At 54.2% G+C, this 25913-nt stretch overlaps 6 protein-coding genes across 6 annotated transcripts; 4 read left to right on the top strand and 2 right to left on the bottom strand.

The window, feature by feature from the left end:
- Positions 1–2168: 2168 nt before the first annotated feature.
- TRIREDRAFT_59359 (uncharacterized protein) lies at positions 2169–4354 on the top strand (the record flags this gene model as incomplete). The annotated part of the gene is made up of 3 exons (XM_006964269.1): positions 2169–3321; positions 3447–3829; positions 3929–4354. Coding segments are annotated over 3 exons (1962 nt in total), but the record flags the coding sequence as incomplete, so codon positions are not given.
- Positions 4355–5784: 1430 nt separating this feature from the next.
- hfb1 (hydrophobin) lies at positions 5785–6493 on the bottom strand. Its single transcript, XM_006964119.1, has 3 exons — positions 6221–6493; positions 6065–6150; positions 5785–6000 (listed from the first exon to the last, which is right to left on the bottom strand). The coding sequence occupies exons 1-3, from the start codon at positions 6384–6386 to the stop codon at positions 5959–5961; spliced, it is 294 nt and encodes a 97-aa protein (XP_006964181.1). The 5' UTR covers positions 6387–6493; the 3' UTR covers positions 5785–5958.
- Positions 6494–11177: 4684 nt separating this feature from the next.
- TRIREDRAFT_106089 (uncharacterized protein) lies at positions 11178–12358 on the bottom strand (the record flags this gene model as incomplete). The annotated part of the gene is made up of 3 exons (XM_006964118.1): positions 11178–11445; positions 11623–11759; positions 12263–12358. 3 exons carry the CDS (start codon positions 12356–12358, stop codon positions 11178–11180), a joined length of 501 nt encoding a protein of 166 aa, XP_006964180.1.
- A 1065-nt stretch (positions 12359–13423) lies between these two features.
- TRIREDRAFT_76862 (uncharacterized protein) lies at positions 13424–14919 on the top strand (the record flags this gene model as incomplete). The annotated part of the gene is made up of 3 exons (XM_006964268.1): positions 13424–13598; positions 13674–14114; positions 14237–14919. Exons 1-3 carry the CDS (start codon positions 13481–13483, stop codon positions 14917–14919), a joined length of 1242 nt encoding a protein of 413 aa, XP_006964330.1. The 5' UTR covers positions 13424–13480.
- Positions 14920–16182: 1263 nt separating this feature from the next.
- TRIREDRAFT_59417 (uncharacterized protein) lies at positions 16183–18284 on the top strand (the record flags this gene model as incomplete). Its single annotated transcript, XM_006964267.1, has 2 exons — positions 16183–16397; positions 16514–18284. The coding sequence occupies 2 exons, from the start codon at positions 16183–16185 to the stop codon at positions 18282–18284; spliced, it is 1986 nt and encodes a 661-aa protein (XP_006964329.1).
- A 4470-nt stretch (positions 18285–22754) lies between these two features.
- TRIREDRAFT_3374 (uncharacterized protein) lies at positions 22755–24130 on the top strand (the record flags this gene model as incomplete). Its single annotated transcript, XM_006963956.1, has 4 exons — positions 22755–22883; positions 22997–23059; positions 23164–23869; positions 23937–24130. The coding sequence occupies 4 exons, from the start codon at positions 22755–22757 to the stop codon at positions 24128–24130; spliced, it is 1092 nt and encodes a 363-aa protein (XP_006964018.1).
- Positions 24131–25913: the final 1783 nt, after the last annotated feature.

Below are 25913 nucleotides of genomic sequence, written 5' to 3'. Positions count from 1 at the left end.
TGGGCTCACAATTTCCGGCGCAATGACTTTGATTTAGCTCGGGCGCCTCAGACTCGCCTCAGCCGCTGGTCACCATTCTTTGTGCCATTCTTGCGCCTCTTTTCACCTTGACTTTTTCTCTTCTTTTCCCCCCTCTCCACCTAGGCTCGTCGGTTTCCCTTTCCCCTCTTTGCTCCGTAAACGGTGATTGTGGTTCTGGGATTCTCAACCCTCTCCTGACACAGCTTCATCAGCCGACCTGGGCGGCTCCAGATACAACTCACGCAACCAGTCGGACACGCGCACGTCTGCCTCAGTAGAGAGAAGACGCACTTCCGGACAACAGCCAACGTACCGGATTTTCCCAAGGACTAGCGGATTGACTGCGAGAGGCCGCGAGAGTCCGCGAGACCAGGCACCAAGTACGAGGGAGAAGAGGAGAACTCACGAAACGCACAAAGAGACGCAGCACGTCGGGCAACAAAAGCCACACACACACCAGAACAAAATTAAAACCAACCCAAAAAGACGCTCACCGGCTCACTTTATTCGCCTTGACAGCCTCGAGTCGGCCTTCTTCTTCTCACTTAGCGCCACCCTCGTCTCTACCGGGTCTGATCCTCCTCCGCCTTTTGCCCCCCTTCTCACTGCTCGCCCGTATTACGCTCGACTTGCTCCCGGATCGCCTCTTGTCTCAGTGCCTGTCGACCCTCAGTTGTGGCTCCCCGTCACCACCACCCCTGGACGTTCAAGCCCGGCAAAAACAAGACCTTGTCGTGGCTTTTTTTTGATCGAGGGTAAAAAAAAAAAAGGCGGGTTGACCATTAAGTGGCCTCGCTGCTCACCTCGCCTATCAGATCGAGGAGACTCAGTCCCTGGTCTGTCCGCGGGCGAAGAAAGGGCCTGGTCTGGTGCCATTACGGAGCACAAAAGCACGCATATCATACCGCATGCCTTAGCATCACGACATCCTGATAGTATCCCGCTCTTCTCACCACCCTGCCTACCTACCTACCTACCTACTTCTCCTACCACCTTAGCCTAAGGTACCTTTCCTTGTTACTGAGGGACAAGGTAAGGTAGTCGTTCCAACACACAACAACAACACGCAACATACACAACACACCACCACCATCCACACGCACACGCACACGCACACGCACACGTACACGCACACATAAACGCCTCTGCCTTACACGCTTGCCGCTCCCATTCACCCTCGTCCGGAGCACGCGGAGGCTACGTGCACACACACAACACCAGGTACGAGCGCACATGCCCCAGAGCAATCCCGTCCTTGCACCAACGGCGATTCTCAGTTGATATAAGGCGCGTGGTCTCTAACCCTACTTGACCTGTTGAGTTACAGACCGCATATTTTGATACCTACCTAACATCAAAGTAGTACCGGCATCGTGGTTTGACTCTGTCTGACTCGAGGCAAAGCCGACAACTAGAAAAAAAAGACACAGAGGCGCTGCTCTGCTATTTGCCGAAGCTTGTCTCTTGCTAGTAGGGGGAGCCCTCGGCCTCCATTTATCTTCTCCTTCTTACTACCTATAGGTATTTATTCCATACTTGCCCAAGACTCGTGGCCGCCCTTTTTCTGCCTTTTGCCTCCTCTTATTACCCGCCTACCAGGTACCGTCCTTTCTTGCCTTGAGGTACTACCTACTACCTAGGTACCTAAGGTTTACTATTACCTTAGTACTGCTGCTAAAGAGAAGGGGAAATCCGCCTCCAAGCTGCTTATCTGTCTCTGCTGGTTAGCTCTCACGCGTGCACCCGCGTTTTTTCGGAGCACCGTTTAGCAGCCAACCTGCGACCTCCAACTTCTCCCTTGCACCTCTCTCTCTCTCTCTCTCTCTCTATTTCTTCCCTTTTTCCCTTTTCCTCCTCAGCTCGGGCTTGGTCTAACGAGCCATTCGCGCAGGCCTGAATACGGCTATCCCTGCCATTTGGTTGGTTTCTCGGCCTCTTTCTTGTTTATTCGGCCGCTTGGTTTGCCTTGTTGCGCTGCTATTCTTGCCTACCTCATTGTTTCTTTCTTGTTTTCTCCTGGCCTTGTTGTTGTTGTTGTTTGCTTGCCTTGTCTCCCACCACTTCATGTTTGCACCCCGGCTGCCGCTATAAGACCCGCCGCGCCGAATCGCAACTCACGCACGCCTCGCATCTCGCACGTCGAAGCCATGCTGTCGTCTCTGCTGGCTGCCATCGAGAGCAGCAGCTCGGTTGAGATCGCGACGGACGACTCCTCGAACCTCGCGTCGTCGAGCTCGACGCCCCCGACGACGGTCACCGACACCGACAGCCAACACTCGGACACCTCCAAGCACGATGTCATCACCGTCATTGACGACTCGACCGTGGTCGCGATAGCTCCGGCCCTGCCCGCGGCTGACGTGCCTTCGCCTCGCCGGCCCCAGCGCGCGCGGACAAGCCTGCCCGTCTACAACCTGGCCAAGCTCAGCGGCACCAGCGCGCATGGCAAACGCCGGGCCAAGGGCGACATCGTGGCCGACCGCAGGCGCCGCACCATTGCGGGCAGCACTGTCACGCCGGGCGACGCCCCTGTTGATGCGGCGCCGCGCGACACATCGACCGCCGCCCCCAGCTCCAACCCTGACGCGTCGACGCTCCCGGCTTCTTCCAGCAGACGGAGCACGCCACGGGCGCAACGCATGGCGCGGGCATCGCCACGCTCGCTGCGGTCAACAGCGCGTGTTGCCGCTCCTAATGGCAGCGCCAGCGCCAGCGCCAGCGCGACGCCGGTATCGGCTGTTGCCGCCAAGCTCACCGTCACCTCCAAGCGCGGGCGCAAGACGGCCGGCGGCATCGGGGTCGAAAAGGAAGTCCGCTTGACACGCGAGCTGCGGCGCCTGCAGGACACAAAGGAGTACAACCACATCGACGACCGCCCCGTCATCCACAGCGTCTGGTCCAACGGCAAGTACGTCGATCCCAGCCAGGCAGCGGAGCCCCAGCCGGCGCGCAAGAAGGCGAGGGTCGAGGAGGCGGCGGAGATCAAGGTCGAGGAAGTGGCGGTAGAGCCTGTCGCCCAGCCCAAGAAGAGGAGGGTTAAAAAGTACCTCAACAAGGGCCTCTACGCGGGGCAGGACACGCCCCAGGACATCACTCGAGGGCTCACGGCGGCCGAGAAGAAACAGCTGGCGCAACTGCCCGAGCTCATGCCACGCAGGGAGAACAAGGTCATGCCCGCGCCCATATTCACGGGCTTCCGGATCTTGTTGACCGGCCGCGACTTCAAGCTGCCGTTCCACGTCTGCAACCCGCTCCCGCCTGGCCAGCCGAAGCCGGACGAGTGGAAGAAGATGACCAAGAGTATGTGCTCATGTTGTGCCATGTTGTGCCCAAGCCAGGCGCTATATTGCCTTGTCTTGGCTTGTCTTCTACAGCGAAGAGTCCTATGCTAACATGGCCGTGTCCCTTTTTTTTTTTTTCTTTAGATCGGTTCATTGGCGAGTCCAAGGAAGTCTGGAAAAAGATGCCGCACATCCTCGATTATCAGTCCAAGTGTGTATGCAAGCCAGAGGACGGCTGCGGCGAGTCGTGCCAGAACAGAATCATGCTCTACGAGTGCGACGACACAAACTGCAACATCGGCAAGGCGCGCTGCACGAATCGAGCCTTTGCCGACCTGACAGCCCGGCGAGCCAGGGGCGGCAAGTACCGCGTGGGAGTCGAGGTCATCAAGACGGCCGACCGCGGCTACGGCGTCCGCAGCAATCGCTGCTTCAAGCCGCACCAGATCATCATGGAGTATGCGGGCGAGATCATCACCGAGGAGGAATGCGAACGACGAATGAACGAAGTCTACAAGAATAACGAGGTACGTCCAGAACATCTATGCCACAGCGCGGTACTCTACATGCGTGTCATGTCATGTCACGTCACGGGGCTAACATTGCGTCCTTTTGTCCCTCGGCAGTGCTACTACTTAATGAGCTTTGACCAAAACATGATTATTGATGCCACCACGGGCAGTATCGCCCGCTTTGTAAACCATAGCTGCAACCCCAACTGCCGAATGATCAAGTGGATCGTCTCGGGGCAGCCTAGAATGGCTCTCTTTGCCGGCGACAGGCCCATCATGACCGGCGAGGAGCTCACGTATGACTACAACTTTGACCCCTTTTCGGCCAAGAACGTCCAAAAGTGTCTCTGCGGTTCGCCCAACTGCCGAGGCGTGCTGGGGCCAAAGCCAAAGGGCGTCAAGCCGCCACCCAAGGAGGCTCCCCAGAGCGCCGCCAAGAGCAAGGGCAAGAGCAAGAGCAAGGGCGGCAAGCGGAAGCTCGGCGAGCTCTCGGGCAACGAGGAGAACGAAGAGCCGGGCGCCAAGACGAAGAAGCTCAAGACGAATCAGCCCAAGGCGAAGCCCATTAGGACACTCAAGGCAGTCAAGGCATTGAAGCCCATCAAGGCGCTCAAAACCCCCAAGGCCCCGAAACCCGTCCAGAAACAGCTCAAGCCCATCAAGGTCGCTCAGCCTGCCAAGGGGCTACAGCCCGTCAAGACTCTCAAGCCCATCAAGATGGGGAGGGCGAAGCTCACAAAGTCCGCAAAGGTCACCAAAACCATCAATGTTTCCACTGCTTCCAAGGTTTCCAAGGCTTCCAAGGTTTCCAAGGCTTCCACGGTGACCAAGGTTTCCAAAGTTTCCAAGGTCTCCAAAGTCTCCAAGGCCGCCCAGTCCAAAAAGGTCGCTCAACCCGCAAAGAATGGCAGGAAGACGCCCTCCAAGGTCAGCATCAAGGTGGTCAAGAGCCCGGTGAAGCCCAAAGGGCCACGCAAGAAGCAATTCGGCTCAACAATCACCGTCAGCGCAGCCCCCGAAATCATTGCCGCCGTCTGAGCGAAACTCGACCTGAGAGGGGTTGCACATCTCGGGACGGCAGTTGCGGTTCAACTCTGTGCCTGGACAATGCTGAGACCACTGTGCCCTGCCATCTCGAAAGTGAGAGACACGGCTCCTTGAGCCCCGGAGTGGTTTCTCACCATTCCATATCTCGTCATATTGCTCTTTCATCTGCATCTGTTCTGATTTCATTTTACCCCCCCTGTTGCTTTTAGTGTGGGGACAAGGTGCGTGATAGATTTATTCTTTTCCTGGTTCTTTCGTTTCCGTTGTGCTTTTCATGTATTATCTCAATCTTCTTTTTCTTTTACTTGGTGAAGGATCATCATTCCGAGGACAAAGGAGGGAATTGAGTCGCAAAAAGGGTTTGCTTTCAGGTCTTTGCATTCGCCCATGTCTTTTGTAGTAACGTTTTGGAGTTGGGGGACGGCAAACAATCTGTGGTTTAGGCGATAATGAGAGCTGATGATTTGGGTACGATGCCATCTTTCGACGACAATGTGACTGTCTCTCGTCTTGCCAATGTTTGGCTTTGGATGTGCATATTGAGGTCTTGGCTCGCTGTTTGAAGTTGTTCCCACAAATATGTCATGTCTCGTTCCCACAGATATTGGAGGTATATCGCTGTATCATTGGCGTGGATATCAGCTGAAGGCGGACATTTCCTTTTCCTCTTACACTGTCATTCATCTTCACCATTGCATCAAGTCATAGGATCCGTGGGTTGCCAGACGATCCTGTATACACTTCAACGTTCGACCTAATCCTAACACTCTCAGTCCATCCTCGTCGAGTCACACCACGGTCAAGCACAGCTTCTCTACTTTCTCTAAGGCGAATCTCCCACTCCTACTTGCAAATAACAGAGACCAAGAGCAATTGTTCCCTTCCGGCATGTCACAAAGAGAATAGCAGTCTTTTTGATTTATGAAGAAAAGTGTACTGAAATATTGGAGAATAAGAATGGCGTACGAATGGAATATCTACACAACTTGCCCAAACCTGCCCAAACACGTGGAGCCAACTTTCCCAGTACCGGAAATGGTCCTCATCAACACTTTGTGGGCTTTCTCACGGGCACACCTTGACCCCGGGCGGGCATCTCAAGCACCGACGGCGGTCTGGCACAGAAGAGCCTGGCCGGCCTGCAGTCTGGGTGTCAGAATGGGTTTGCCAAAGACTGGAGCTTGAGCTGGGGCATCAACTTACAACGGGGGCCACGCAGCAGAGAGGCTGGGCGCCGGTTTTGGCGCAGACGTTGCGGAAGTCGGTGCCGTCGTAAACGTTCTGGGAGGCTGTTCAGGGGTAAAGGAGTGAGAAGGCATATTTCCGTCAAGAGGATTCTTATGTTATGGCTCAACTTACGGACTTTGCAGTCAAGGCCGATGAGGCCAAGGACTTGGGTGGCACAGCACTGGGGGTTGCTGAAGAGGCCGGGAGGGCAAACATTGCCGTTGCCGTTGCTGCGGTCCTCGAGAGGCTGGGCAACGGCAGCGGCGGCAAAGAGAGCGGCGATGGCGAAGAACTTCATTTTGAAGAAGATGGTGGTTGTGGTGAGATTTCAAAGAATGGATGTTGATTCAGATGTACTGGTAAGGGAAGTTGACTGGAGGTGTTCAGGCTGGCTCTGGTGCTGATGAAGGACAAGATGGAAGGAGATTTTGAGAAGACAGAGAAGGGATATTTATATTCTTGGAGCTCTACATCGCTCACTGAGTCGAATGATGCATCCTCCCAATACCACCTCACCCAGCCATCCTCTTCGTCCCCCCTTTCCCGGTCAACAATCTCAAATTGGCAACACAACATGACGGCTGAGTCCTTTCCCGTCGTCTCCACGCCGTCATAGACGCTCCCAATTGTCCTCTCGGGGACATTTCAGCTAGCCCGGCCGCGTCTTGCATGGCCAGTCGGTATCACCAACTGCCACCTCTCTGCAATGGCAATCACCCAGGTGGATATCTAATATCAGGTTGTGTGACGTTGCCAGGAGCAGAGTTGGAAGGCGGTGCTGCTCTGTGGCCGGATTGTTCTCTCCGTCCTGGCTCGGGTGCTGCGGTGATGTAGATCAAGATCCTGGAACGCAATGGTTGGGCAAAGGTAGCTGCAGCTGTGGTGAAGCACGTATCTGTCGAGATCAGCTCATCTCGACCCAAAGGTGTGAATCCGTTGATTCTCTGCCGTACGATGTCCCAAGAGTCGAGGAGGGGCGTACCACCCCAGCTGCTCAAGACCTCTACTCAGTTTGTTTTTGAAATTTCTTCACTCATTCAAGGCTACGAACTTAAGCTGGAAGTTAATTTCATCGTGAGGACTAATCCGTCTCAGAGTTGCACGCTGAGAAGACGCATATGGGGACTCAATGACACAGGGGGAGTTGTGGTGCGTCCGGGCAACTCACCATGTCTCAGTGATCGAGATCAAGGTGCCGAATCTAGATCCATTGGCAATGGACCAACCGGATCTGGGCTCTTGAAGTGATCCTTTGCTCCGACATCCGCCAGCCGCAGCCCCCAACTCAGTCTGTTGGGATCACAGATGAGTGATGCCAAGTTACAGGGGAGTTTAACGGGAGATCCGTTGGGCCGTGAAGGGTGCATCATTGGCCATGCGCGATGCTGGCCAAGCTGCATATCCAAGGCGTAGGAAGAGTGAGCCTGCTTAACCCTTGTCTGTGGATAGCTTTGCTTTGATCGAGAGAGACTTTCAACAAGGGCCGTTCAGCTGAGTTTAATTACGCTTACATTTGCCAACTGCAGGCTGTATCATCCTCTTACTGTTATCGGGAGTATTGAGGATCGTATTCAAAGCCCGAGTGAAAGAGTGACTGACTTAATACAGTCTTACTGTAAGTATCCTTAAGGGTCACCTAAGCACTGGTTGGAGACGCTTATGCGATAGCTGTGAAGCTTTCAGCCCAGCAATGGGATACGAGGATTGCCTACCTCACACTTGTCGTTTGAATGATCAGGAGATATGCAACTCGGTGTCCCTCATTCGATATTAGCCACGCTTGGCGATGACAAGGGCCTTTCGAGATCCAGCCATACAAAACCGTGCGTTGAGTGTTACCACTGACAGCCCACATGCAAGGCGAGCCTTCGGTCACTGCATCTTCGGTCTGTGCGGCAAGGGAGCAGACGCTTGATGCCCATCATTCTTATCCATGTGCATGGTGAGCCAACAACGCCATACCAGCCGCTTTTCGTGGGCGATCTACGGGATATTTCTGAGACCGACCTTGCCGTGCCATCTGCAGACGGCGATCCAGGGGGTTATATCAAATTAAGGAGCTGATGCTGGTAACTCAGACACTCCTCTTTATCTGGCTATCGCCCCAAACACTCTGTGGGCAGACTGGTTGCTCTACGTTCACCAAGTATAGAGCACATACTCTGTACTTACATGCAAGCAGGCGCTTTCTGTACCACCTACATGGGCCACAGAGAACGTCCTCTACAGCGCGGTGCTTCGTATTCTGGGCTTATCAACGGAGACGCGGGCCGGTCGAGAACGGCCAAGACCATGGCCGCTTGCGCATGGATCGGGATGGAAAACAAGGAAATTTCCCGGCCTGGCGCGTCACGACGGCGGCTATTTCTCTTCCACTCCCGTCCCTGCTAGCTCAAATCGTGGCTGTCTGACGATGGCTTCCGGCAGATATCCCGGAGCAGGGCCAGACGAGTGGCATGCCTCAACGCCATCCCGCAGCCCTCTCTGGTGAGCCAAAGACATCAGACAGCCAGGCACCAAAAGGACAGGGCTGCTGATAGGTTAATCCCCCGTGGATCAGGTCCATATCGATGCATGTACGAAGTAGCATCCTTGGCATGGTGGCCTGATGAGTGCTTCGCTCAAGTCCAACAGGGGACTCACCTCAGCTGCCCCAGTATTGTTAGCAGGAGGCGTTCTGCATAGAGATCCATTGGTGAGGGGAAAGCAGGGGTTATTTTTGGTCATCATAACTGGTACCAGCTTCATACTTGCTGATTTTGTCTCCCCCTTGTTACAACTTTTGCACATTCAGTATCAAACATTCATCCACCAAGAAGCTTGTGGGAGTTTGTCTCGGCCTGGCGTCTTGGGGGCATACGGCCTTTCTCGCAAAGGCAGACAAAGGGAGAAAGGGAGGGAGAGGCTTGGCTTTACCGGCTACCAGGGATTCCGAGAGCTTGTCTCCCTTGACTAACAGTCTCAGCGGTCCTGAACCTCCACGGCATCGGCGCCCATTTGCCCGTGGCAACCATATGCGTGTAACACACTCATGCAAGGCGTCGCCTTGGCTGCCAGGCAGCCGTACGATCTTACATCAGCTGGTTGGGGCGGGATAGTAATGCCAGGATTCCAGTGGAGTCTTTCCAGTGACTAAACATTAATCAAAACATGCATATTTGTGAAATTTCTGATGAGCGTGGTGTTGCTTCATGACGCGAAAGACGGCAGCGAGGGGGGTTATTGGAGTGCTGGCCAACGTAGTCGGATTACCCTACAACGAGGCGGATGTTGGTGGAAATGAGGAAGCAGTACGTATCAGGGATATTTGATGTTGAGATGCAAGTGAGAGAACTCATTTCAAGTTGTGATTCATATCCTGAATCGCAGGTGTAGTAGAAGTTGTTCTATAGTCCTGTAGTTTTCATGGTTCAAGCGACTCAAATTTCTTCATGGTGGTTGTGATACTTATTCTTTCGAACGTGTGATGAGCATGAGATGTCCTTACCTAGGACTCGTCGACATGGAATACCTACCTACTGGGTAGGTTCATAAAGGACAATAACTTGCCAATTAGCACGTGACAAGCCATAATCATATAGTGGTCATTATATCAGTTTGTGGACCAAAGGAGAAACACTGAAAACCGAGGTTCGATTCCTCGTTATGGCATAACTTCGATTCTTTTTTTGGCTCTTTTTTTTTTTTTTTTTATTGCGGGAGCCACTTGCCAGCTTCATTCTGAGTCCTTTCCTCCACCCACAAATCAATTCTGGACTCTGATTCTTTCACTGTCAGATGGAGGATCAGTACCGGATGTTGATTCACCCACCTGTTATCTGTATCGAGGAGCTACTGAGTAGGGTGGCCGATGCATTAGATGACTCCTTATCAACTAAGGTGACGATAACGGCAAGTAGGTGAACGACTTACTAAGCAATTGTAGATCGATATCGCAGTGCAGTCATCTCAGGTTCAAGTTGCTGAGAGGCTCGGAATGACAGGTCTCGCGACCCAAAATCTACCTACACGCTCTGTAGAGCCCAGGAAGAACCCTGGGATTTCATTAGAGATTCCTGCTTTTGCGGTGAAGAATGGATGTGTGACCGCCAAGTGTAACCGTGATTGGCTGGTTGGGAGGTCAATGCCATCTCAGCCACTTTCCAGAGGCTCAGTTTGAGCGCCTCACCAGCGAAACCACGAACTGTAAAAAAGGCAGCAAAGACAACAGGGGTATTCTTCACTTTACTTGACAAAAGGTGGTCAAGGAAATGGAAAAAGCCCTCTAATTATCCATTCTCATTCTGCCGGGATCAAGCATCGTGGTACCACTTCGTGGTATTCCACTCTTCATCAGCAGACCGTCTGCAATGACGGCCGATACTGCACCCTCAAAACTGGGGATGCGGTCAACCTCGTTTTAAACGAAATAATTACCGAGAGATTCTCACAGACATTTTGGGATCCAGTAACAAGCTATTACCCTTTGGACGATTTTGCTCGCTTGAAGGACGATACGCAGAATCATGACCCCATCTCTCCACCCTCACTAGGAGAGATCACACTCACTGAAGCCTGTTGGACGTGGAGGTGGCCCTCTTCTTTAGCAACGAACAAGATGCTTTTTTTGCGAAGAATAAACTTTTGACACACTATCTATATTCTCGGTACATGAAGTGAATGGACGACACGTTGATGCCAGAAAACAAAGAACCTAGAAAAAGAAAACAAGGATAGATGCACAAGCCAGATGTCCAGGAGGCGACATCATTCAGCGATGTGCGACGATATCTTCAACCAAGCAAAACGCCTTCTTTTCCCGTCGCAAATATGATCCGTGGTAAGAAAAAAGACGCAGCGCTGTTGCGAATATTGTCGCAGTCGTCTGCAGTGACTGCTCAAAACGGGAACCGTTGCAGATGCGGCCTTGCAAGGCGTTGTAGGTGAGACCGCTGCCCGCCGCCCCTTTTCCTCTTTCGCGTTGCCAAATACCAAATGAAACCAAACAAAGTTAAAAACCAGAATCAGAAAGTAGAGCCGGGCGTAGAAAAGCAAAAGACCGTAGACTTTTAGAGCGAAACCGGGGTATCTTGAAACGCCAGAGCCAGTTCTAAGGAGCAACCGCCAGGTGTAAAGACACCGCAGGCACATCATTTCGTGGGTCGGGTTGGTCCCACGGAATCCCGAGAGACGAGGCAGTTGCTGCAGCGGGGATGTTGGCAGCTGATCTCGGTGCATTGCACGTCAACTTCGTAAAGGAATCCTGACATTCCGCACCGGCAGCACTGCCAGGTGCGAACGAACTGCGTCTGTCCAGAACCCATCTTTGCAGTAGATTTGGCTCTGAATTGTCTTCGAAGTTTGGCGTTGGAAAAAGACTGGGGTTCAAAGACTTGTCGTAAAGCAGATATCAGGGAGAATAGAGTGCTATTTGCTATCCAGATAGGTCGTGATGATCAATGATATTGAGAAGGCTACGCTGGAAAGGAATGGGAATGGCATCTTTATAGATGACCGCTTCTTCGCGGAATCATCAAAGTGCTGCGCAGACGAACCTCGATTCTCGAGTTGCGCAAGAGTAAAAGAGCAAGTATTCGGCCTCGAATCCAGCAGCGCCATTGGTGAACCACAACTTGTTGTCGGTAGGTTTTCCACTTGGTGCGAAACCGGTGGCTTGCCGAGGAGTTTTGAACTGTAATGAGAACAGCATTTGGTTCAAAGAGAGCCGACTTCTGAGAGATCGACCGGCGAAGGGGAAGCGAAAGCCAGAAATAGACCCTGTCTGGCGCTACTCAACTCCAAGAAAGACGCCGGCGCAGCTGCTCGCCTCGCGCAAATTTTGGGAAGCCTTGCAGGGGAACATTGTCAGGTGAGTGTCAGGTATGGATCTTTTCCATCCTTTTCCTGTGACGCCAGTCGTAGCCCAAAGCAAGCAACAGCGCAAAGTCGCGTAGAGGGAATGTTCAAAGTCGACAAGCGCTCAGCGCGAGAGTTGCGCCGATGTCATGTCCATGGTGTGGCCGATTCTATCCCGACGAGGCTGCGTGGAAGCTCGGATCAACACTTGCGACGGAGCCTAGCGGGCAGCTGAGTTGTTGCTCATGCAGAAACTCAGAGAATTCCTCCATGTCTCTTCTCTGACTCTCTCTGCTTTGATCTCTTGTTCGCGTAGTGAGCCCGTCTGCTTGAGCATACCCTCGAACTTTGACGACGACGATGGCCTTCGTGCTGTCCCCTGGCTTGAGAACAACCTCTCAGGTAGAAGGCCTGTGAGTCGGTAATGGTTGCCATTGTGAGTATCTGAGAGAGACTGTGAGTAACGTAATAGGCCTTTGACTTGGTGTGATACTTATTGAACCAGCGATTGCGTAGGGTTGGACTCCCTGAGCACACTCCACGCAGCTTACTCACTCGAGCGACAACAACAGTATAGAAGAGGGAGCGCAACATGGAACAAACATATGCTCGCATAAGGACACGAAGGGACGGACGGGGTTTTATATTGCATTTCAGACTGTCAAGAGCCATCCAACGACGACTGTCACAAGGGAAGAAGCGAAGCGGTGGTTGGCGAGCCTCGTGCTGTCCAAACCCAGCTGTCGAAAGCCTGCATGCGTGGCATCTGGGCTCAATTGGGTGGGTAGAGTCTCAGGTAGGGCCAGAAAAGTTGGCCTCACAAGGGCATGTGGCTGCAGGACAGCTGTGATGGTGTTGCGCATCTGTCCAGTTGGGGGGTTTTGTTGTTGTTGAGGCTGAAAACAGCCTCGAAGCCTTGCGCAGAGCCTCAAGTTGACGGGCTGTAAGGCGTGGGGGTGGTGGGGATGGAAAGAAGAAGAAGACGATATCATTGACCGGGCTTTCACTCGAGTCGGCGCATTGACTTGCAGAATGAATAAAGTGGACGAGTAAATGTCGAGGCAGCATCTCGATGATGTTAAGGATCGCGATGCCTTATTCTGCTGCCATTGAGGATTCCTCGTCTGGGTGCGCTGTACCAGGTACTAGTAAGTAGTAATGTACCTAGGTTGTACGGAGAACCCGACAGTGCTTCACAGGTACCGCCTGTGCCCTGGATATTCCGTATCCGGTACACACGGATGGAGCTTAAATGAGCTGCGACAAGGAAGCAGGAATGATCTCCCTGACAGACACTGTGCAATGCCGCCAGAAAGACACTTGCTCATACAGTACGTATTGTTATCGATTGGCAACCTGCAGCTGCCGGGGATCCTGCTCCCGGCAAGAATTAAGATTACGGCTTATATCATCATCGAGCATCGCATCGCATCTTGCAGCTGAGACTTCAACCCCCCGAAACACCAGACCAGACGACGCAGAACAGGAGCCAGCGACCGACGACGGGCAGAGCAGCGGAACTCCACGGCAGCGAAGAACTGCCACCATGGTGCCGCCATGTCGCGCCGGCATCACAGCAGTCGCGCCAGCACGCGATGGGCGGTGCGCATCGTTCCCTTGTTTATCCTCGGCGTGTTAGCCGTGGCCACCTACGCAGTCGTCGATCGCCTGTGTGGTGAGTTGGAGTCTCTTCCAGACGGAAAACGATGGGGAGCCCGCTTCTTGCTGACCAGCATCTCTCTTCATCTAGTCAACTACCTATACCGAAAGAAGCACCAGGCCGGCGTCGTTACGGCATTCCTCGTCCTCTATTTCCTCTTCTTCCTCCTCATGATGGCCGCCTACCTCCGAACCTTCTTTACCGTCCAGTTGAAACCAGGCGTCGTCCCTCTGGCTCCTGAGGAGCAAACCGAACGTGAGGCTGCTGAGAAGCTACGAAAACGACACAAGCGCAACCGAGATGTCGAGGACAGGGCGCTGGCGCCTCCCGACCCAAACCCGGACAGCCCCGGGCTCGAGGCCTTCTACAGCAAAGACGTCTTCGTCTGTGAGGCTGACGGCCGTCCTAAGTGGTGCTCAGAGTGCCAGCAATGGAAGCCCGACCGCTCGCATCACTCGAGCGACCTGGGCCGCTGCGTCAGGAAGATGGATCATTTCTGCCCTTGGGTTGGTGGCATGGTCTCTGAGACTTGTGAGTTTACAGCATCCCCCTTTTCGCAGAGAGAACAGAGAGCCCACGTCTCGTTCTGGATGCTGGTCAAGAGAGAATTTTGGAATCTAAACAGACGATCCTGTCCTTTGCGGGGACCGTAGCCTTCAACTTCTTTACGCAGTTCTGCTTCTATTGCGGCCTCTTCTGCGCCGTGAGTCTCGCCGTTGGAGCATATTCTTTCCAGCAGCACCACAAAGATGGAGACCCTATTGACGGCTGGGCCCTTGCGATTATCGTTTTGTCCTGCATTTTCGGTGCCTTTACGACGGGCATGGCGCTCACCTCCATTCGCTACATCCTCATCAACACGACAAATGTCGACATGCTTAAGAGGCCACAGACCACCACGTTGGCGGTCCGCATCCCCCTGTCTACTCCGCCGTCGGACAAGTATAACGTCATTGTTTATCCGCTTCGAGGCCCGCCGCGACGACCTGGCTCCGAGGGCCAGCAGCCTCACACCCATCACGGCCCCATGTCTTCCAGAGATCAGCAGGCGGAGCGCAAGTTTGCCATCCTCCGCACGAAACCACGCGAGAATCCATGGGATCTGGGCGCCATGAAAAACTGGAAGTCCGTCATGGGAGACAACTTCTTGGAGTGGTTACTTCCTATTCGACACTCCCCCTGCTGCAACCACGAGAGTATGGAGAGCGATTACCGATTCGGCCCTCTAGTCTCCAGGTTGAGGAAACGCTATGGAGTCCCCGAGCTGAGCACCTCTTCCCGCAGCGGACATGGCGTCGAGCTACAGGAGAGAGCGAGCCGACGCGCCAGTCAGTGATGGAATAACTGACCGATCAGCTCCCCTTCACGATTCCTATCACTCCCTGTACTTCATATCATCACTGTTTCCATTTTGTTTCCCCCTTTCTCTTATTGATGGCGCACCTTGGTTGGCTTTCTATCATACACATATTGCCTAGCTTTTTCTTGGGTCGGCGCCTTGTATTCCCCCTTTTCTCCTATTCTCTTCTACGTTGGCGTCATTGCAAATCACGGGCATAAATAGGGGCCGTGGTTGTGTGAACTCTTCCCTCCACCGGACAACACATGTACATAATTCATGAACACGGCAAGGGAAGGTCGGGAGCAGGGATGTTCTTCATATATCTGTGGGTCAGGCTGGACGGAAAAACGCATCAAGAGGTTCGCATGCAGACGGTGGGATAATACTACGAACTAGGACTAATAACGGGCAAGAGCCTGCAGCCAGCGATGGCGCATGCTCGCAGGTCAAATAATATCTTGTCACATCTTTCCGACCAGTGCAGTCTGCTTGAATCTATCGCTGGCTCGCCGGGAGAAGACATATGCCTATACGCATGCATGCTGCTGCATTTCCTGGTTCTGCCCCCCCCTGAATACCTACCTTATCGCGGGCACGAGCCACGGCTAAGTGACCTTATGCTCGGTGGGCAGGCAGTTTAGCTGGGCCTTTGCATCCGATATCCGAGCAGTTTAACCCATCGGCTCTATGCACGATTCTCAGACAGACTGTTGAAAGGCCCATGATACTTTTCAGGTTAGGGTTCGTCGTCTGTTGCTTCAGACAACGTGTATTAACGTCTGAAGTGTGTTTCAAGACATCTCGAATGCAGCATCGGCTTGTCCATTTGTCCAGCAGGAAGCATCAATTACTCTCCATGAGCAGAATGAAGCTGCTGCGTCCAGGCATCTACCTTGGATCAGCGGAAGATGATACTGACCAGTACCTTATGTCTTGATGGTGTTGTTGATGTCGAAGTACCTAGTAGTAAGACGGTAATACGAGTGCCTCCCTTAATGGGTGTAAGCGACGCCTGCACCTGCCTGTAAGGTACTACCTACGAATAACGGAGCAATCGGTACCTGATTAGCGGAGCTGTCCAGTGTGGGTCGTTCCGTCAGTCTCCGATCAGAAGGAACCACCAACATCGACCAAGTACACCACTATCATTTTCTTCTTCGTCAACCTCTCATCTTTCCCTTCCAGCTTCCGATGAATCACTCTCGCCAACCTCTAGCATCGCAGTCTGCTGCTTCTGCCTAGGTGGTTTGCCGTCATATGCCTTCGCCGTCTCCCGCCAGCGGCGCATCTTCACCGCTGCGCGATGCACGCCGTTCACGCTTTACGTACCGACAGCTTGCCCAGCTGGCAACGTATGGCACGACCACGCCTCTGCGCGTGATTGCGCATATAGACCTCGATGCATTCTATGCTCAGTGCGAGATGGTCCGTCTCGGCATTCCCGAAGACAAGCCTCTCGCCGTCCAGCAGTGGTAGGAATTGCTTCCCCCCCCCAGACTCACTACCCTTGTACTCACCAGCCACGACAAGCATCTGGGCGTGAATCAAGATTATCCCGTCCGGGCTGGCTAACGCGGTTGCGCTCTAGGCAGGGCCTCATTGCTATCAACTATCCTGCTAGGAAATGGCAGATTGGACGCCACTGCGACGTCGCAGAGGCGAAGAAGCTGTGCCCAGAGCTGATTGCGCAGCACGTGGCCACCTGGAGGGAGGGCGACGACAAGTGGGCGTATCGGGAGGATGCTGCCGCCAACATTGCGACGGACAAGGTGTCCCTTGATCCGTACCGCTTGCAGTCGAGGAGGATTTTGGCCCTGATCAAGGATTGCTTGCCAAAGGACCTTCAAAAGGTAGAAAAGGCCAGCATCGACGAAGTCTTCCTGGACCTCTCGGCCCAAGTCCACACTGAACTCTTGCGCCGCTTTCCGGAACTGTCCACCGCACCTTCGTCTGGCGACAGCGCTCAACATTTACCTTTCCCGTCTGCTGCCGCCCTCGACTGGCAGACCGACAACCTTGTCGTCCTTGAAGAGGAGCAAGAGGCCCTCGATCCAGACTGGGATGACGTCGTCATGTTGGTGGGCTCGGAAATAGTCCGCGGCGTCCGCGCACAGATACGGGAGCGGCTGGGATACACGTGTTCCGCCGGTATTGCGAATAGCAAGCTCGTCAGCAAGCTCGGCTCGGCCTACAAGAAGCCCAATGCCCAGACGGTGGTGCGCAGCCGAGCCGTACTGCCATTCCTAACGGGCATCAAAGTGACCAAGATGAGGAACCTTGGCGGCAAGCTGGGGGACCAGGTCGTTTCTATCTTCAACACGGAGAGCGTCAAGGAGCTTCGCGATATCCCCTTGGACCAGATCAAGGCAAAGCTCGGCGACGAGACTGCTGTCTGGCTCTACAACACCATCCGAGGAGTCGACCACAGCGAGGTGAACTCCCGTACACAGATCAAGTCGATGCTTTCGGCCAAGTCCTTTCGGCCCTCAATCAACACGCCCGAACAGGCCATTAAGTGGCTCAGAATCTTTGCCGGTGACATCTATTCCCGCCTTGTCGAAGAAGGCATACTGGAGCACAAGCGATGGCCACGAACAATCAACCTCCATCACCGTCACGCAGGACAGACGCGCAGCAAGCAGAGCCCCATCTCCCCCGGAAAGGCCTTGGACGAACAGGCCTTGTTCAATCTTGCCAAGGACCTCCTTCACCAAATCATGGCCGAAGGGGACGTCTGGCCCTGTGCCAACCTGAGCCTAAGCGTTGGTGGGTTCGAAGAAGGCGTCAAAGGCAACATGGCCATTGGCGCCTTTTTCAAGAAGAGGGATGAAGTCCCCCCTCCTCTACCTCCCACTGATACAATACCTGAAGGTCGGACCGCGGAGCAACCGAGCAAGAAACATCGACTTGATGAAGTTCGAAGCATCCAGCGGTTCTTTGCTAAGCGACCTGCTGGTGATGCAGCATCTCTGGGTGCAAACGGGCAGCTTCACGTCGAGCAGCTCCCGGCGGATGACACCTCTTCCTTTTGGCTCGACCACGGAAGTGAGGGGGCAGACACTGGCGGGCCCGGATCTCGATCTAGCCACAACACGACGGGCCCAGAGGACTCGGCCCAGTTCGCAATCTATGCTTGTGCCAGATGCAAAGCTGGTTTCAGTGATGAGGTGTCATTACAGAGTCATCAGGACTGGCATTTCGCCAAGGACATACAGGATAGTGAACGTGTCCCGTCCACATCTTCTCAACAGCCAACCCCCTCCCGCAGCCACACCTCCAGGAGCTCTGGTTCCGCTTCTAAACGCGGGCGCGGAGGCTCAAAGCTTGAGCAGGGACAGAGTAGGCTCAAGTTTGGCTGAGCAAGAGCCGCTACCGAAGCTCCGGGGCGTTATCCGCGGCCGGTAAGCTTGCTCGGCACCTGTCAAGAGTTTCTAGACCGGAAGATGACCCTTGGGTTCCTCACCCGAATAACTAGGCCGGCCTTTCAGGCACGATCAGCAGGTCACGATGGCGAACGACGAGACAATCCACAGCAAGCAGCCTGGTCCTCTCTTATTGCGCAGCTGCTTATGGAACAGCAGCGAACAGCGAGCACTATCACATTGCTTGTCCTAGTTCCTGCGCAGTCGTTCTTTTATGCCTGAAAAGGCACGAACGATGCCAATGTGTCCGCAGGCTGAGGTGCCTCGAAGCAAATACTAATCATACGTCCTCATGCCGATTAAAACTGCTGGACGCCCCAGCCACAATAAGCAAACAAATGGCCTGGGTGCCTTGGCTGATACTGCGTCAGCCCTTTCTTGCCCTTTGACATGGCAATGGCTCGCCAGGGTGTGAACGTCGTTGCCTCCTCCCCCGCGTTTTGAGGCAAGCCAGGCCCACGCTCCATGTGAAGACTTTCAGGTCCTGATTCGTCCAGGCAAGGCTTTGTTTGCCTCATACGAGTACCTACTCGTATGTACAAACATACTAGTACCTCATTACCGGATCCTACGAATACGACGTGCATCCGCGAAAAGTACCTGTACTTGCAAACGAGGACGGCGGCAGTGCAAGTGAAAATCAGGTGGAGGAGGAGGGCGGCAGCCGGTAGACGACGACCTGCATCATGCAGTCACGATGTTGTGAGCGCATTCCAGCATTACTGTACCTTGTCTCAAAACATGCCATCATCACACAAATTCCCAATACTTTGCACACACACTCATGGACAGTGGCAATTCATGTCATGCTCTGACTCTACCGACGATTGGCCCGGGTGGAACTGGGACGCTAGTGCAGAAACCAGTTGTCGACCAGTTGGGCGTCAATCAACCATAAGCGTTGATACCCAACCCTGCCAGCTGGGCGGACCGTTGATGAGCCCCTCCCCTTGGCTGGTGAGGTAATACTCGCGCATGGGCATTAGCCAGAGACTTGTTTGGGAGTTGACGATGGACTTCCCGGCGCGAGTACTCGGTACTCTGTGGTGCTGGCTTAGGTCCCTACCTACCTCTCTGCAGGCACTGCTTACGTGTAAGAGCCGACTCTATCCAAGCTATCATCACAGCAACCTGCTCAACGGCGCAGGCGGGTAGACGCAAGAGGACGGATGGCTGTCGACACCTTGCATGTACAGATCTGGTAATCCCATGGCCAACGCTCAAGCTTTTGGCTTGTGATTGCTGCTGGCGCACGTGCAACGACTTGACACTCAACTCTCGTCGCTTCTCCCAACGTCCAAACCTCTTGAAACCGACTCTGCTTTCGAGAGTCCCATTCATGGACATATGGAGGAGACAGGCTTGTTCTTCTTCTTTCCTTGACTCGTTCGCGCCACGGCTCCAAGTCCCTACCTTGAAGGCGACGGGAATGCTGCTGGACGAGCATCGTCAACGGCATCCACAGGATCGATGACCCCGCCTGATCTCGTGTACACACATCGCATGGAGTGTCTGGTGAAGCGGATACGCTCCGTATGCCGTAGAGACAGCTCGTCTCGCGATTCCTTGCCGAGCTGCAATCTGACCTCTTTCAACGCGGTCCAACTAGACGCAGGTTTCTACGGCATGCGCCACCAGGTACATGCGCAGTTCGGACGCAGACATGCAGACACGCAGACACGCGCGCAGTATCGCTGAGCTTTTTCGAAGGGAGCTTGCTCCAACGTACTGCAACATGGCTCTGCATGCGGCGAATCAATGAGCGCGAAAGCTAGAGGATCAATGTCCAGGCGTCCGAGACGGCAGTAGTATTCGAGACAGCAGGAACCAGAGATAACGGAGCCCCATGCGTCTGTCGCCAGTCAGGTACCATCGGCTGGGGTAGCGGCTGGCGCGGGGGAGAATGCAAGCCTTGCCGTCGTTGTTTGTCAATGCAAAAAAGCGAAACCGGGAAGAGACGGGTATCCGAAGAAGAAGAAAAAAGTGACGATGAGGAGGGGAGAACAAGGGGAAGCTTTCTGACAACCGGGAGAAGCGCCGGACTGGACTATGAAAGACGAGAAATTCCAAGTAGAAATAGGCATCATAAAAATTCTCATATACTATCCCAAAGCGAGGGGGAGATGCCGTTTGACAGCACATACGAACATATCAGGCCGGACAGCTACTAGGTATGTAGTAGGAGGCAGTTAGCCGGCTTGCCAGAGTACGCAGTACCTGAACGGGTAACACCTTAGTACTCGGAATAGTTGTATGTACGAATACGTACGTACGTGCCACTCCCTTGGGAGCGAAGGCCGGAGCCTGGGTGTAGTCATCGGTAGCAAATCAGCAGTTCGGTGTCAGAAGTCGCTTCGCGCAAGCACAAGCTCCAATGATAACAGGCGGTGCATCCGCAGCCCCGTCAGGCCATTCCACCACGTTTGACGCGCCCTCCATCCCCGTTGCAGCGACGTGCAGCGAGGCCCAACCTCGAGGCCCGGGAGAAGCGAAGCGAGGCGACTTTTGGGCTCGGGACTGGCGCTTTCGACGGGCCCCATCAACCAACTTGACAGAAGCCGCCAATAGGTCCCAAGCATGCAGTGGTGGGCTCGGATACGCACCACTTAAGCAAGGTCCCCCCCTCCTGTATCACTCCGTATGTACGTACGAGTATGTATGTACAAGGTCCCTCCAAGGCCCCCTTTTCCAGCAAGAGCCGGCAGTATTACCTTATCCTTGGTGGTGCTAGTACTAGCAAGCAGTAGTACTAGTATGTAATAGAGGTAGATAGTAGTCCAGTGCCTTTCAGCCCAGTAGGTAATAGGTAGGTGTCGTGGCTCTGTCCAGCTGTCGTAGCAAAAAGTCGTGGTAGTAGCAACAAATTCGAAATGATCATAACTTGTCCAGGCCTACATAGGTACCGACGGCTAGGTGATTTTAGCGATAATAGCGGGTGGTCTGGAACTGGTGGATGATGGAAAAATTCTGCTGCCATCAGGCATGTTCAGAGCCCAACTAACGCATTTCGTACTCCATACCTTACCTACCGACGGTTCGTACCAGGTAGCTGCTGGTAAGGTAGGTTAGCAGTCGGCAACAGGTCGTACCTCTAGGTACGGTAGGGTAGGTAGGTCTGCATTGCCCGACAGAGTATGAAGAGAGAGGGAGAGAGAGAGAGAGAGAAAGATCAACAGGAGAGATAGGAGCTGCTGCTGTTGTGCCGTGAGGAGGCGTCGAGACGAGCTGCGTTTCGTTGCATCGTGCGTGCTGTGCTCCATAAACTGCCGTGCATACGACACGGATACTAGTAATATGCTTGGTCGTGATATTATCTCACCAGCGTGTTCCGTTCTGTAGGAGTCAGTCAGTCAGCAGGCAGTTCCATCCCCCATCCCACCACGCCCTGTCCTGTCCTGTCCGGTGCTGTCCTGTCCTGTGCTGTCAAGCTTGTCCCCCTTTTGCGTGTCAACCCATCCATTCCGGTCCAGGCGCCCTATAGATATGTCGTATTATCCAGTCAACTCCCATGGCACGGAGGTGGTGGCCACGGGTATAGAGGCAAAGAGAGGTCAGGCCCGGCCCAGCCCAGCCTGGGCCGTCCAGGCAAGCCAGGCAGCCGATCACAATCCGCCCAACCACCACCTCCTCCTCCTCCTCCATCCACCACCACCCACTCGTCCGTCACCCATCAATCAGCACTGTCAACTGCAACTGCAACTGCAACCGCAACCGCAACCGCAACTGCGCTGCGGTGGTCGCATTCGACGTCGCCACAGCCACTGGGAACCGTCAGACGGGACAGGGTGCTGCAGCAGTGCAGACAACCAGGAGTGCAGCAAGCAAGGAAGCAGGGGTGAGAGAAAAAAAAAAGGGCCAGCGGATCTGAAGCCAAGCTCTGCAGCCAACGAAGACCTTGCAACGATTCGGCAGCAACTCTGGGAGGTCACCAGCGTCTCGATGCTCCTCACTGCCCCACCCCACCATTCACACCAGATCATCCGCCTTTTTTCTCAAGAAGACCAGGCGAGCTGTCGCTGTCGCTGTCGCTTTTTTCCTCCCCTTCTCTCCTCTTCTCCCACGACGAGACGACTCCCGCCTGCCTGCCTGTCTGCCTGCCTGCCTGTCTGCCTGCCTGCTTGACTGCGGCCGACCCCTTGTCCATCCTCTGCTGCGTCCTCCGTTCCTCCTCCATCCGTCGTCCTGCTATTTGCTGCTCGCCCACCTCTCCATTTAGCAAAGCGGTCCTGCCCTGAGGAGTTCCATCTGCCGCGCATCGTTCTCTCTCTTCCCCCCTTCTCCCTCTTCCTCTCTCTTGCTCTCTCGCTTTCTCGCTCTCTCTCTCTTTCTCTCTGGCGTCTCTCTCGTTGCTTTGTCTTTGAGTTTCATTGCCCTCCTCAAGCCAGATCCCGTTAGCTGTTCACCACCATGTCGCGACCCACGACTCGCATGAACGAGTATTTCGTGCCCCGTGATGGCATCGACCGTGAAGTCATCTCTGCTGATATCTGCCGGTACCTGGGCAACGATGCTCTGGTGCGACCCGGCCACTATGAGGTATGCCGACTTGAGCAGCACCAGCTTGGACAACGCCCAACCTGAGCACAAGCAAACCTCCCCTCCCTCCCTTTCCCGTCTTGGCTGGTCGCTAACGGCTCTTGTCCCCTCAGAACCCGCAAACTGGTCAACCCGTCCAAGGCTACTATATCACGGCCTATCGCAACCTGACGACCGTGAGTCCCCATCTTCTCTGCGCCGACCCGCTTCCCCGGCCGTGTCAACCGCCTCTTCTTTTGCCGGCCTCGTTGCTAAATCGTGACAAACCTTGGGTTCGCAGGCCATGATCGAGGATCTCAAGGCCGACTCGGCTCGATGGGATAGGGAACGCCGCGCGCAAACCGCACGCAACAGCAGCGGAGGTATCATCGCCTCGAGAGATGCCACTTACGGTGCCCCTAGACCGAGATCTAACTCGCCTACAGTCCAATATCGCTACTCCGAGACGCACCAATCTCGGCAGCATCATGGCCCTACTGAACCACCCTTCCGGGATGACTCCTATCCCCCTCGTGATGGTCTCTATGACGCCCCAAGGTATCCAGGAACTGGCGCCCAAGGATATAACGGTGCCTCCGGTCCGTATCAACCCCAGCAGCAGTCGCAGGGCTACGCTCCTCCCAGTGGCGGTGCGTATGGCGGCAACGGCAACGCCGGCTTTCAGCAGCCTCAGCAATCTCCTGTGCCTGACGCCAGATATGGCGGAAATCCTCAAGGCGGCCCCATGATGAACCAGGGATACCCCAATCCGGATGGCCCCTATGTTTCTACCGGAGCCAACATGCCTCCCAGGAACTATCCCAATGAGCCTTATGCCGGTGGCCACCCCGGAGCGTCCGTCCCCGCGCCTCAGCAACCCATATATGCCCCCAACCAGCCCATCCAGCCAGGATATCCCGTCCCAGCAAACTACCCCTATCCCACCCAGGCTCCTGCGGGTGCTCCAGTCTATGCTACGCAGCCCCAGGACCCCTTCTTCGGCCGAGGTGCGTCTCCCAACAAAAACCACCCCAAGCCTGCATCCAAGTTGAATTCGTTCGTCTGATTTTGTAGCTTCCCCAGCAGGCCAAACCTCTCAGCAATCACAAGGGTACGCCTCACAGGGACATGCATATGACGAGACCCCTACGCCGACTCGCACTTCCGTGCCCCCGGCGGAGACCCAGACGCCGCCGCGGGAATCAAGTACCCGTCTCAGCGACCGGGAGGGTGATAGGAACCATCGACCACCGCCGCCTCGCCGATAAGGGAGAGAGGGGATCTGCTTGATGACATGACTTGCGAGGCGCGGGTTGGTTCTCTGGTCCAAATCATCCGTGGCTAGAGCTCAACCTGCCAATCCCTGGATCTTGAATCGTCTGGCTCTTCCCGCTTCATCATTCTAGAAAATCTCCCCAGGCAGGCACCGGTTAAGTTGTCATGGATTTTGCGCAAAAAGAAGATCGAACCCCGCGGGAATCATTCTAGCCTGGATAGCCCGTCTCTTTTCTGCTTCTTCTCTGCGGCTATTTCTCCTCTTAGCCTTTCCGGATCCTGGACGATAATCATCAGGAGATGCGCCAAGTTTGACGTTTTCTTTTTGCGCCATCTCCGGTCTTCATTTTCTTCCTTGGACTTCCTCAGTTTGCATGTCGCGTCTCCAATCATCTTTTTGTTTTTCTTTGAGTATTTTTCCTTTGCTTTGCTTTTCTGATTAGCAAATGATGCATTGCTTTTCTGTGTCGGATGGGTCAAATACCGAGCTTGTTGCCGGCTACGATGATAGCCTTGGATGAATAACGCCTGCATATGTTTCATAGCACTGGCTCCTGGCGCAAGGTGGGAAAAGAGAAGCTCAACTGCGATTGCTTCTTGGGTGGTGGACTGTCTTGAAATCTTGCTGCCCCGGACTGGCCATGGGCGGAGTTATTTGTGTTTGTCTGGACTCGGTTTTTCCTTGGCGGTCGCTGAGCATTCTTCAATCGATGCTGGTTGTCTCGATCATGCCATTTAATAGAGTAGCAAAGCCGGACTCCTGGGCAGCAAGGTGAGCCTCATGGTTTGTATATATTAGCCAGAACCTGTTGAAAGGATCATCGTTGCCACACTGTTCCCTCTTTGTTCCCACTCGTCCCTTGATGGTTTATTGTTTGTTGTTTCTCTTGGTGGAAAAGGCGCTTCAGACACACTCGAGAAATTGCCAAACCCAGGACGGACATATTGGGGACATTGTCATCGTTGGTGCAAAATGTCTGCTACTCAAGCGGCCGGGCAAACGCTGAAGGATTGTGATTGTCTTGAGCAGTTGAACGGGTTCTCTCGCCACACTCATACGAAGGTAGGATAGGCAGTGCTCTCAAAATGTCCATCCAGCTTCATTGATGTCTCTCCAAGCTGAGTAGCCCACAAAGGTGACACAAACAAGGCGGACGAAGCCTTGGCAAGGGTCTCAAGTATGTACCTAATCACGCCGTTTCTTGCAGCACTTCGCTACGATGCTCTTCGATTCGCGAAACCACCTGGAAGCCCTAGAGCAGCGTGCCCTACAGCTGGGCAGGGTGGTGAGAATCCAGTTTTTCCTTTGTTATCGGGGGAATCAAGAAGACGGAGCCGTCGCCCACGGTACAACGAGTTGACGGACCGAAGCACGATCAAGACGCATGCACGTTCCCGCGGCATCGGCAAATCGAGATGATGCTCCACGACGGTAACACAGAGAAAAAGCCACAGAAGCAAGGGGCGAACAAGTGAGGTAACAAGAATTGCCAGGGACGCTGAGGAGAGGCATGGAACTCGTGCAGGAGGCGGATAAGGTATCTTGACGAAAATGGGCATACCTCGCCTTAGGAGATGCCTCAGGTTCTGATCCTAGCTGAGGCAGGAGCGCGTCACTACAAGTGGGCGGTGGGATGAAGCACTCAAGATGAGGTAGGTAGGTAGTGCCTTCCTCTACTTCAGGTCAGGTAGGTAGGAGGTAGTAGGTTAGAAGGCAGAAGGTACTTTGGTAACTACTAGGTAGGTAGAGTTTATCGTATCGTTCTTGCAATACCC

This window comes from Trichoderma reesei (genome assembly GCF_000167675.1).
Source record: "Trichoderma reesei QM6a unplaced genomic scaffold TRIREscaffold_6, whole genome shotgun sequence".
Taxonomy (NCBI): Eukaryota; Fungi; Ascomycota; class Sordariomycetes; order Hypocreales; family Hypocreaceae; genus Trichoderma; species Trichoderma reesei.
Note: the sequence above shows the minus strand (reverse complement) of the source record. Positions and strands in the feature narration are given on the sequence as shown.

What these genes read in the sequence shown, in the direction of transcription:
- hfb1 (XM_006964119.1), bottom strand. Translation starts at nt 6,386, where the DNA reads ATGAAGTTCTTCGCCATCGCCGCTCTCTTTGCCGCCGCTGCCGTTGCC. An exon ending in CGGCCTTGACTGCAAAGTCC is followed by an intron (nt 6,151 to 6,220) that starts GTAAGTTGAGCC and finishes ACCCCTGAACAG; the next exon opens with CCTCCCAGAACGTTTACGAC. An exon ending in TCTGCTGCGTGGCCCCCGTT is followed by an intron (nt 6,001 to 6,064) that starts GTAAGTTGATGC and finishes CCCAGACTGCAG; the next exon opens with GCCGGCCAGGCTCTTCTGTG.